This window comes from Ahaetulla prasina, chromosome 4 (genome assembly GCF_028640845.1).
Source record: "Ahaetulla prasina isolate Xishuangbanna chromosome 4, ASM2864084v1, whole genome shotgun sequence".
Taxonomy (NCBI): domain Eukaryota; kingdom Metazoa; phylum Chordata; class Lepidosauria; order Squamata; family Colubridae; genus Ahaetulla; species Ahaetulla prasina.
The window spans coordinates 89,712,243-89,723,923 of record NC_080542.1 but is presented as its reverse complement, the minus strand read 5'-3'; the positions used below and the strand labels follow the sequence as shown (position 1 = coordinate 89,723,923).

The 11,681-nt window shown below is 35.9% G+C and overlaps 1 protein-coding gene across 2 annotated transcripts; it reads left to right on the top strand.

Annotated features, from left to right (window-relative positions):
- Positions 1-390: 390 nt before the first annotated feature.
- On the top strand, positions 391-11,681 carry GGCT (gamma-glutamylcyclotransferase). 2 transcript variants are annotated; one of them, XM_058179870.1, is made up of 6 exons: positions 391-567; positions 957-991; positions 2,297-2,467; positions 2,935-3,080; positions 9,083-9,218; positions 11,167-11,681. In XM_058179870.1, exons 3-6 carry the CDS (start codon positions 2,306-2,308, stop codon positions 11,326-11,328), a joined length of 606 nt encoding a protein of 201 aa, XP_058035853.1. In that variant the 5' UTR covers positions 391-567; positions 957-991; positions 2,297-2,305; the 3' UTR covers positions 11,329-11,681. The 2 variants fall into 2 exon arrangements, with proteins under 2 accessions (XP_058035853.1, XP_058035854.1); XM_058179871.1 differs by lacking the exon at positions 957-991.

The window sequence follows — 11,681 nt, the reverse complement described above, 5'->3', positions numbered from 1 at the left end:
AGTGTCTTATATAAGTCTAAAAAATATAAGTCTATTTTTTAAAAAAGGCTATTATTTTATTGTCATCGTTTGGGGAAAAATTTGAATTCTAGAAATAGCAAACACTCCACAACGCGAAGTAATTTTGCATGAGAGGGGTGGGGCAAAATAGGAGAAGACCATTTATTTAATTTAATTCTAAAATCACGGATAAAATTAAGCCATCGAAGAACATAAAAGTGCTTTGAAGTGCCAGCACCTGCCTTTCTCTCGTCTTAAGAAGCATAGAAAGGTTGCTCCAGCTCTTTGGAACCAATAAGAGGCGGTGGAGGGTAGGGACTATCGTGTGCTTAGCCAATGGGCAGAATCGTCATGATTGTTGTAGAACGTTTCGGTCCGCAGCTGAATGAGGAAGTGGTGAGGACGGAGCAGGATGGTTGAAGTCTAGAGCTGGGAAAGGGGTGGGAATTCAGGGTTGTGCGGGGACCTCATAGGTAGTTAGTGATGCTTGTGCCATAGAGGAAGCCCCGACGAGGCGAAAGGAAGGAGGCATTCCATAAAGCGGTTTCTTGGATCAAGTGATCTGTGGTAAGGAATACGTGTGTTAAGAGAGGAACCGGGAATCAAGAAGGTGTGTGTGTGTCTCGTAGGGTTGAATTGGTTCCTTCTGCTCATAATCGGTGACCAGTATGTGCTTAATATTGGAATATGCAAAGGCCGGAAATAAAACATGACAGTGATATCTTAATTTCAGTTCTCACTGTGAGGAATTGTGGATCTTCTCTCTTGGAAACTTGGTTTCTCATCTTCTAGAGTCTGAAAGGTTGAGAAAATATAGGGAAAGGTGACTAAATGAATTAATGGCTTTTCTGCTCTTCTGTGTTAAAGCCACCCAGCATCAACAGAACATTAAACTTGCAGCAAATGTGTTATCTCTTTTACTAATCCCTGCCCTATCTCTGTTGCTTCTTTTTAAGGTCAAAGCAATCAGTTGGTTTCTCTTCTCTCCAAGGTAATGAGCAACAAGTCCTACAGATTTTGTATGCCCAAGATTGCACCTGGGCAGTGCCAGACTAAGAGAGATATATTGCATTGATATATGGTATCAGGCTGCCTCATTCAGGCACCTGAAATTAGTTGAGAAAAGTGTCATTGAAGCACTTATTTGAATTTGTCTGCATAATTACTTGACTTTAGCTTAGGATGGCAAAATAGATAAAATTCTATTTTTTTAAGATAACCTGTGGTCCTCTGGATGTTTCTGAAATACAGACTCAAGACTTCCTCACCTTTAGGTTTGTTGACTGGAAGTTTGAGCTAGAAGCATGGATGAGCATGGGTCTCCCCTTCCTGCCTGCCCTTTAGATAACTCTTGTTTTCATTGTATTTGTTGTGCAGCCTGTAGGAATGTTTCTGGATGTGCTTTTGTCATATTAGCAGTTGAGCTAGCTGAACTAGCACTTTGATATGAATTGGTTACTGAGTTTAGAAATTCATAGCCAAAAAGAATTCATTCTTTGTTGGGCTAAATTTCACCTTGAAACATTACAATACAATATCAAAAGATAATAAACTGACCACATATCCTAGTATGAGTATGGTTATACCTCAGTAGAAAAAGTTCTGTGCTACCTTTAAAAAGCTATCTCATTGCCAGGATATAAATGGAGTTGTTTGGAATTGTATGTTACATCTTATTTAGGGAGAAATTTGTAATATTTTTCAGCCTTCAGGTCTTTTTACTTATGAGACAGACTTCCTAAAGTTCATAAAACATACTAAACCATTAAGTAGTTTCTTTAGCTTTTAGTAAGAAATCAGTGTTGAGCGAATCACAGCTTTGTATGCTGGCTGAACAGAATAATTAGGTGATGTTTTCTTCTTACAAGTTACTCATTAGTTTTGATTACTATCCAATGCACACTTCCGGAGAAACAATTTCAGTTCCAGCAAAAACTATAAAAAATATCTGGGCCAAGAGCTTTCTCTCCCTGTTTCCTAAATGATGTTATGGTGAGGGCAAATGCTTGGTTTCCTGTCACAGATGCCATCCAGCTGTTTGCTTCAAAGTGTTCGTAGTATCTTGAAGTGATGCCTCCTTGGGTGCCTTTGGATTCAATATTTGATCTAACTTAGAGGGCTGACAAATATCTCATAGTTCTCAGACTAATGATTATAGGCTTTATAAACAACTATTGAATGGTGGAGAAATTAGATGTATTATTTGCAGGTTCAAATGTAAGACAATATGATATTCTATGTTTCTATGATTAATTAATTTGTATAGAGTAAATGTCTAATATTTTCTTTGGTTCAGTTTCAAAAGATGGAAGCCTTTATCAACCGTACTGGACTAGGTGGAGATTTGGAATTGCAAAACTGCGGAAGTGAACATTTCCTCTATTTTGCCTATGGTAGTAACTTGTTGCGGGAAAGAATAATGTTAAGAAACCCTTCTGTGGTTTTTCTTACCATAGCACAACTACTGGTTTGTACTATCTTTGACTCCTTTCCTAGAAACCAATATTAGTAAGTAAGTAATACTTAAAGTTGTAACTATATAATACAAGGGCTGTATGTTGAATATTTACTTCTGTCTCTAATGAGTTTGTTTCTATGATTATTTTTACAGGGAGAAAAAAGTTAAGCAATGTTTATCCCTAATGTTTGAAAGCCATTAGGTTGCCCAATTAGTTGTTCGTTGTTGCAAGTATTCAAAACACAGGTTTCAAGTCCATTTCCACCTACAGAAATGTGGCTTGTTGTGGCTTTTTTCTTCCTGATCTAATTTCTAATTAAAAATTTCTATAGATGGAATTTTAATCAGGTATGTGTCTTAAGAAACATTTTTTCCAGTCTACTTGTTTTGTCTTTCTAAATGTTTCATTCACTATATTATAGGAAAACAAGAAACTTAAAACTGAATATTATTGACCTTCTTTTTTTAATTCACAGGATTATAAACTTGCTTTTGGCTCTCATCAAGGGAAACCAAGTCTTCAGTGGAAAGGAGGTACAGCTACTATTGTCTATAGCCCTGGTGAAGAAGTATGGGGGATAATATGGAAAATGAATACTAGTGATTTATATTCTCTGGATAGGTGTGTTACATAAAGTTCTTCCCATCAATGTATGCTTATATTGTTAAGATCTTATTCTGGATGTTTGTTGTATACTTCTCAAGATTTGTCCAAGCTAAAAAATTCCTTTAATTATAGAGGTTCCCAGTACAGTACCATAGTCCTCAACTTATAATAGTTCATTTAGTGACTGTTCGAAGTTACCACACCACTAAAAAAGTGGCTTATGACCATTGCAGCACCCCCACGGTCATTTGATCACAATTCAGACGTTTGGCAACTGACTCATATTTATGATGGTTGCAGTGTCTCAGGGTCATTTGATCCCCTTTTGTGATTTTTCTGACAAGCAAAGTCAATGGGGAAGCCAGATTCACTTAACAACCGTGTTGCTAACTTCATAGCTGCACTGATTCACTTAGCAACTGTGGCAAGAAAGGTCATAATATGGGACAAAATTCATTTAACAAATGTTTCACTTCGGAACATAAATTTTGGGCTCAGTTGTGATTGTAAGTTGAGGACTACCTCTATTGGTATCAAAATGAAATTGATACCGATTAGATTAGATTAGAATTCTTTATTGGCCAAGTGTGATTGGACACACAAGGAATTTGTCTTTGGTGCATATGCTCTCATTGTACATAAAAAGACAAGATACATTCATCAAGAATCATAAAGTACAACACTTAATGATAGTCAGAGGGTACAAATAAGCAATCAAATCATACTAGGAAACAATATAAATTGTAAGGATATAACAAGTTACAGTCATACAGTCATAAGTGTGAGAAGATGGGAGATAGGAATGATGAGAAGATTAATAATAATAGTAATGCAGACTTAGTGAATTGTTTGACAGTGTTGAGTGAATTATTTATTTAGCAGAGTGATGGCGTTCGGGAAAAAATGTTCTTGTGTCTAAAGTTGTTCTGATGTGTAGTGCTCTATAGCGTCATTTTGAGAGTAGGAATTGAAACAATTTATGTCCAGGATGTGAGGGGACTATAAATATTTTCATCGCCCTCTTTTTGACTCGTGCAGTATGCAGTGTACTGCCCTCAATGGAAGGCAGGTTGGTAGCAATTGTTTTTCCTGCTGTTCTATTTATCCTCTGAAGTCTATGTCTGTCTTCTTGGGTTGCAGAACCAAACCAGAGAGTTATAGAGGTGCAGATGACAGACTCAGTAATTCCTCTGTAGAACTATGTCAGCAGCTTTTGGGCAGTTTGAGCTTTCTGAGTTGGCACAGAAAGAACATTCTTTGTTGTCCTTTTTTGATGACTTATTACAAATTGACCAGTAAAATTGAACTTGGACTCTTAGAGCTTGCCATATATTTTGAAAATAATCTAGGCTTTGATTTGTTTATATTCCACCATTCTTCCCAGATTTCCAGATGATATCCATATTATTTCTGCCTCCAATTTCATCTGCTATTGTACAGATACCACACAACTACTGTTGTAAAGTCAGTGGAATCAAAAAGTTGTCATCTTTTTAAAAAATATTTTTAAAAAAAATATTTTTCTTCTTTAAAATACATCAAATGCTTAATAAACAGTGTTGTCTGGATTAATTGGCTTATATAAAGTATTAATAAACTAGTAGTAAAAGTAATAATTATAATAACATCCATAATTAAAATACTACAATTTATTTATTATAGTATTTTTTTTATTTCATTTACTTATATGTTTCAGTAATCTTTCATCCTCTAATTTCTACCTCTTTTATCCATGGGATAAAAGATATCCCATGCTAAAAAATATTCTGTTTCTTCCTTATCTTTTATTATTAATGTCAATCTATTCATCTTCGCACAGTCTAATATTTTTCTAATTATACTTTCATCTCTAGGTGTATCCTTATTTTCCCAGTATTGTACAAATACAATTCTCGCTGCTGTCAACACGTGTATTATTAAATATGTAGTCCCTTTGTTGTAATTTTCTGGTAGTATACCTAACAAAAATATTTCTGGTTTTAAGTTTATATGTTTCTTTATCATATTCTCTAACGTTGTGTGTATTTTCGTCCAGAATATTTTTGGTTTTGGACAAGTCCACCACATAATGAAAGTAGGAACCCGATATCTGATTACATTTTGTGGACATATTCTTAACATCTTTGCTAATTTTGCTGGTCATAAATGCCACCTTTAAAATATTTTATACAGATTTTCCGTATAAGAAGTTGCCATTGTCAATTTATAATTTCTATCCCAAAGTTTTTGCCATTTGTCTAATTCTATGTTATATCCAGTTTTTTTGCCCACACTATCATTGTTTCTTTCACCTGTTCATCTTCCATTTTAATATTTAACAAATAACTATATATTTTCTTTATTAATTTTTCATATGTCCCTAAAAATATCTGATCCAGTGCTAGCTGGAAAGCCACATCCGAGTTGCCTCATGCAGTGGACATTAGCATGTCAACAAGCCTTTGAACAACATCACCAAAAAGGCTTTAAGAGTTATAAACTTAATCTTGCGTAGCTTCTTCTCCAGAAAGATTACACTACTAACCAGAGCATATAAAACATTTGCTAGACCAATTCTCGAATACAGCTCACCTGTCTGAAACCCACACCTCATTTCAGACATTAATACAATTGAGCGTGTCCAGAAATGTTTTACAAGAAGAGTTCTCCCCTCCTCTGATCACAACAAAATACCTTATGCCATCAGATTTGAAATCCTGGATTTAGAAAATTTAGAACTCTGCCGCCTTCGGCATGACCGGAGTTTAACTCATAGAATCATCTGCTACAATGTCCTTCCTGTTGAAGACTACTTCAGCTTCAGTCGCAACAATACACGAGCACACAATAGATTTAAACTTAAAGTGAACTGCTCCAATCTTGATTGTAGAAAATATGACTTCAGTAACAGAGTTATTAATGCCTGGAACGCACTACCTGACTCCGTGGTCTCGTCCCAAAATCCCAAAATCTTTAACCAAAAACTATCTACTATTGATCTCACCCCATTCCTAAGAAGTCTGTAAGGGGCGTGCATAAGAGCACCAGCGTGCCTACCGTTCTTGTCCTAATGTTCCCTTTGATTGTATCCAATTTGTATAGTTATTTCGTGCTTATACTTATATATACTGTTGTGACAAATAAATAAAATAAATAAAATAAACTGAAAATGCTGTTTGCTAGGGAACTGGTGCTAGATCCCACTAAGCCATTCATAGTATAAGTGGTTTTCCACTTGCAACGACATGGAAGGCACACTGGATCATATATTGCAAGCAGCCTATAGGTCCTCAAATGCAATTAAACATTTCTTTTACACAAGCAGAGGTCAATTATTACCTGCTGCCTTAAACCTTTTTAAGGCCAAAACATTGCTGCAAATTCTATATGGGGCATAATCAGGAATCCTTGCAAAGAAAGACTCACTAGAAACCATACAAACCAAATTTCTGCAAGCCATCTTAGGTGCACCCAAAGGAACTTCAAATGCCCAGTTAAGAATTGAGACAGTCATGCCTCCAATTCAGGTAAGAGCCTGGAAGATGGTAATCATCCATTGGCTAAAAATGCTTCTTCTGCAAACCAATGAAGGGAGCCCTACAACCGTGTGCTTACAACCGTCAGCTAAATGACACTGAACGCAAATGGGCTATATGGGAGAAGGAGGCCTTTGCGGTTTGGTGAACCCTGATGACATGGAGACATTTACTGGAGGTGGGAGGTTTTACCGTTTGAAATCTGCCAGTTCAGTGGGGGGAGGAGAGGCCGGGACTGCCATTTTGGCAGGGAACTGTGTGCCGCATGGCTGCACCACACCCACTGAGCACCATACCACTTCACAGGCCCAACGGACTCATGCCAGAATGCCGGCTGGATGGGCATCCCTTTTATATCTGCATCTTGTCTAACATTTCTGTTTAACACTTAGAGTGTTAATATAAATAACAGTGGGGATAGTGGACATCCTTGTCTAATACCCTTTCAATAATACAATTAAATTAAATAATACAATTGTGTTGTAAATGTTGTACCTTGATGAACGTATCTTTTCTTTTATGTACACTGAGAGCATATGCACCAAGACAAATTCCTTGTGTGTCCAATCACACTTGGCCAATAAAAATTCTATTCTATTCTATTCTATTCTATTCTATTCTATTCTATTCTATTCTATTCTATTCTATTCTATTCTATTCTATTCTATTCTTATATTGAAGTTTTCCATCAAGTCCCCATTAGCAATCACTTTTGCTGTTTGTTGGGAGTATATTGTCTGAATCATATGTATAAATTTCCCCCCAAAATTCATACATTTTAACTGTTGTATCATAAGTTACCAGTTTAAATTATCAAATGCTTTTTGTGTATCTAAGACTTCACAATACTCCAATGTATCTAAGATAATTCTCACATTATTGTTAATTTGTCTTTTCATTTAAAATCCATTTTGATCTGAATGTATAAATTCATTCAAATATCTTTTAAGTCTTCCTGCTGTTATAGACCCAAATATTTTGTAGTCTGCATTTAATAGTGATATCAACCTATAATTCTTTACTTGTCAAATCCAAGTCTTCTTTTGGAATTAACATAATATTTGCTTCCCTCCAAGACTTTGGTATCTTAGCTGCTGCCAATGCTTCATTGCAAACCTCTAACGTTGGTGTACTTAATACATTTTGTACTTATAGAGTTCTGCCGGTAGTCCATCTGTCTCTGATGTTTTGTCATTCTCTTGTCTTCTAATCACCTCTGTCAATTCCATCGTTATTTTTTCATTTAAAAATAGTTTCTACCATTTCAGGTACCTTTGGTAATTCCGCTTTCCCCAAATATTGCAACATTTTTTCCTCTGACACTTTTTCTTGATCATGTAATTTTCTGTAGAACTTTCTGTAGAAGTTTCCCTTCTCCACTTACCAATTTCTTCTCTTTCTCCTTTTTCAACTTACAGACTAACCATTTTCCCGGTTTATTAGCATTTTCAAAAAAGCTTTGTTTCATTCTTCTAATTTATTGTGCCAGTTCCCCTTTTTTCTATTAAGTTTAATTTATGTTTTATTGTTTCCATTTGAATTTTTAAAAATTTTTTCTGTGGTTCTTTTTGTAAGTCAGCTTCAAGTCTTTTATAATCTTGTTCTAGTGTCTGTTGATCTTGTTTCTTCCTATTTTTCCTTGCTGTAGAGGTTATAGCTAACCCCCTAGCATATACTTTGGCTGTATCTCATACATTTTGTAATGAGGTCTCTTCTTTTCTAGTCACTTTGAAGAAGAATTCCATTTCATCTGATGACCTTCTATGGCAGAGTAGAAATGGTAGTGGTAGAACTGCATGTGAATCTTCCCAGTTCTAAACTTTATTTAATTCATTTTGAAAGCATGCTAGGACGTATGCTTGGATGGACTACAAATAACAGAAAATGAAAAGGAGAAAATATTGTTGTCCTTTGGTTAAGCTTGTATTGATAATTAATACTGCTTTGTGACATCTTAAAATTAATTTATATCAACTTTTTGTCTTAACTGGAATTGGGTTGTATATGTACTTTGCAAGCTTCTAGAAGAAGAAAACACCAGGTTGGTTATAACTTCCACAATTCTGCAGTTGGCTTTGATGTTGTAACTTCTTGGAGTTGTAGTACAAGATGTCTGGGGAGAATCTAGTAGGCTAACTCTGTTCTAGACCCACATGGACCACACGCAAAAGCTAGTTTTAGTGGATTATTATGTAATAGGATTCCAAGGAGCAATTCTTTAAAAAAAAACTGTATTAAAGATGTTTTGTTCTTTCATGTACATATAGTACTAGGTTTTTATTTAGCAGCTGAGATAGCTATTTTCTGAATGCAGCCTTAACTATCCAAAATTGAACAGTTTGCATATTGAGTTTCAAGAATGATTGAAAAGGGTAATCTTTTAAGTCACATACAAAGTGATGTTACTTAATTATTTGCTGAATAAGTAGCTGTTTCCAGGGGATATATATTTGCTCTTATTTTAGTTATTTACTTGCCGTGGCATTTCTTTCTCCATTTCAGACAAGAAGGAGTAGAAAATGGCATTTATATTCCAATTGAAGTAACAATTCGGACTCAAGATGGAAAAATAGTTAAATGTCGTAGTTATCAGATGAATGACTATGTCTTTGATCTTCCTTCTCCACAATATAAGAAGGTACTGTATTGCCTTTTGCAATTCTATGCACTAAGGATTCATTTCCCCCCAGAGGTTCATCATCTAGAACCACATGTATAATTTAAGTGTAATAGAAGGAACCTAAGAAAAAAGTAGTTGGTTTCATGTAAAAGATAAAACTAATTTCAATACTATTACAATTAACAAATATGTGAATATATGAGATAATTATCAAGGGTATATTAATAATTATGTGTACATAGCTGGGCATATTGATCAATAATAAATTTTACTGCAAGCAATAAAGCTTTGCAATACAGTTTACTTTGACACTATAGCTGAGTTTTCTGCTATATAGAACTTTTACTCAGAATAAATTATTACAGACTACTCCATGTTTACTATAGATTGTCTTAAGCCCCTCTTTTTTTCTCTCTTTGGACATATCTACGAAACATTTGTTGCATTGAAATAAGGCGTTTCTGTTTGCATGTTACACTGGGGTTTACTGCTTGGTACAGTGGCCTAGCCCAACTTCTTACTTTTCATCCCTGAAAACTGGCAATATTGATCAGACATATGGAGTCAACATGCATCTTGCATCATGTTGGTCTAATGGCTTTTCAAAAACTGCTTCCCTTTATTGTAGCCATGGCTGTAAAGGAGGGATTTTCTGAAGCTTTGTACTTTTTATTGATCCTTCAGAAAAATATTTTAATAATCTTGTTGATTAGATTGCGGTCGCCATCTTACATTCACATTTTTGTCCAGCACTTAGATGCTTGGACTGTAAATGGATTTAACGTAGAATTGGTTGCAAGTCTGAATACAGGTTGACCTACAACAGTTATTTAGTGAAAATTCAAAGTTACAACAGCACTGAAAAAAGTGACGACCATTTTTTTCATGACCATTGCACTAAGGCAGGGGTCTGCGACCTTAAACACTCCAGGAGCCATTTGGACCTGTTTCCCACAGAAAACACCGGGAGCCACAAAACCTGGGTTGCCAACTCAACATCACTCCCATCCAGTCACGTGACCACCCCCAGCCATGCCTACCCAGGTTTTGTGGCTCCCAGTGTTTTCTGTGGGAAATGGGTCTCTCTCTCTCTCTCTCTCTATCTTTTGGGTTACCCAAGTGCCTTCCCACCTACCGTCCTCCTTTAAGATCAGACAAAGCTTTTAAAAAAAAGGCTTAAGATATATTACAGAGCTGTTGCCAAATATGTACGTGAAGGCAGCTAATGAATACCACACTCAAGGCTTGCTTAGAAGTCCCCTGACATGGTCCTTGTGGAATTCTTCATTAAACTCTGACTTGCACATGAGCCACTCATTTTTTGATGAAAGTGCTGGCCTCATCAGAATTTTGATAACATGGAGAAGTGATCCTTATTTACAGTATCTTGACCTTTTAGAGCAGGGGTGTCAAACTCAAGGCCTGGGGAAGAAGAAAGGAGAATGAATAGGGGAGGAAGGAAGGAGGAAGGAAGGGATGAGATTCTAATGAGAAAGAGGGAGGGTCTCAGGGCAGTCCTGCCTTAGCACTTGGCCACCAGGTGCCCACCACAACCACACCAACCCCAGCCATGCCCCCTGGCCCTCTGAAGTCAGACACAACCATGATGCATCCTGTTTTAGAGAATAGGTAATAGGTGGTTGTAATGACAATAAATAAGTGACTATCTCATAAAATTGGAGTCATTTTAATGATTTTTAAAATACTTCCTTAACTTGATATTCAGTGGATGCTATGCAATGATCTGTTAAGTGCTTTTGTATCTGTGTTGCTCAACTTATACCAATACCAAGAATGATTTATATTAACTTCTTGATGGAGCTAATGAATGCAACCAACTGGCTCTTTCCCACTATTTAATCTTCAAGTTTGAAGCAGCTATAATATATTTCTTCATCCTTATTCCATTTATTTGTGTAAGTAACAGAAACCTAATGATGGAACCTTTCTATTTTTGTTCTTATAGGTCATCTGTTTGGGTGCAAAACAGAATGAATTGCCAGTGGATTATCAAAAGAAATTAAATTCTATAGAGACTAACAACTATGCAGGATCTGTACCAGTGTTTGAGGAAATCGAAGCTGCTCTCAATGCATCAGGGAAACAAAATAATGAAGATCAATTTTAGTATAACTTGCTTTTACTGTTTTGGCATCTTGTGTGTCTATTTCTCTTATATTACAATAGCCTAGATATAGTTCAGGGGTGTCAAACTCACGGTCTACGGGCCACATGCGTCTACACTAACCACGCCCATGCCCAGTTTAAATGGATTGACTATATTGACTATATTGTCACAATACGTCATGTGACAACACAATGACAATGCAAGTTTGACCTCCCTGATATAGTTGATGTGAAAATAACTGGAGGATACTATATACATATATACCATAAGGTATAAGATGATCCTTGATTATTGCTTTCCTTTACATTTTTCGGTTTCTGTATTTCTGCAATAAATTGAGACTAGGAATGGTT

Bases quoted from the DNA above. Each gene is read 5' to 3' on its own strand.
- GGCT (XM_058179871.1), top strand. From the start codon at position 2,306: ATGGAAGCCTTTATCAACCGTACTGGACTAGGTGGAGATTTGGAATTG. The intron at 2,468-2,934 runs GTTTGTACTATC...TTTAATTCACAG, and splicing joins TTACCATAGCACAACTACTG to GATTATAAACTTGCTTTTGG. The intron at 9,219-11,166 runs GTACTGTATTGC...TTGTTCTTATAG, and splicing joins CTTCTCCACAATATAAGAAG to GTCATCTGTTTGGGTGCAAA.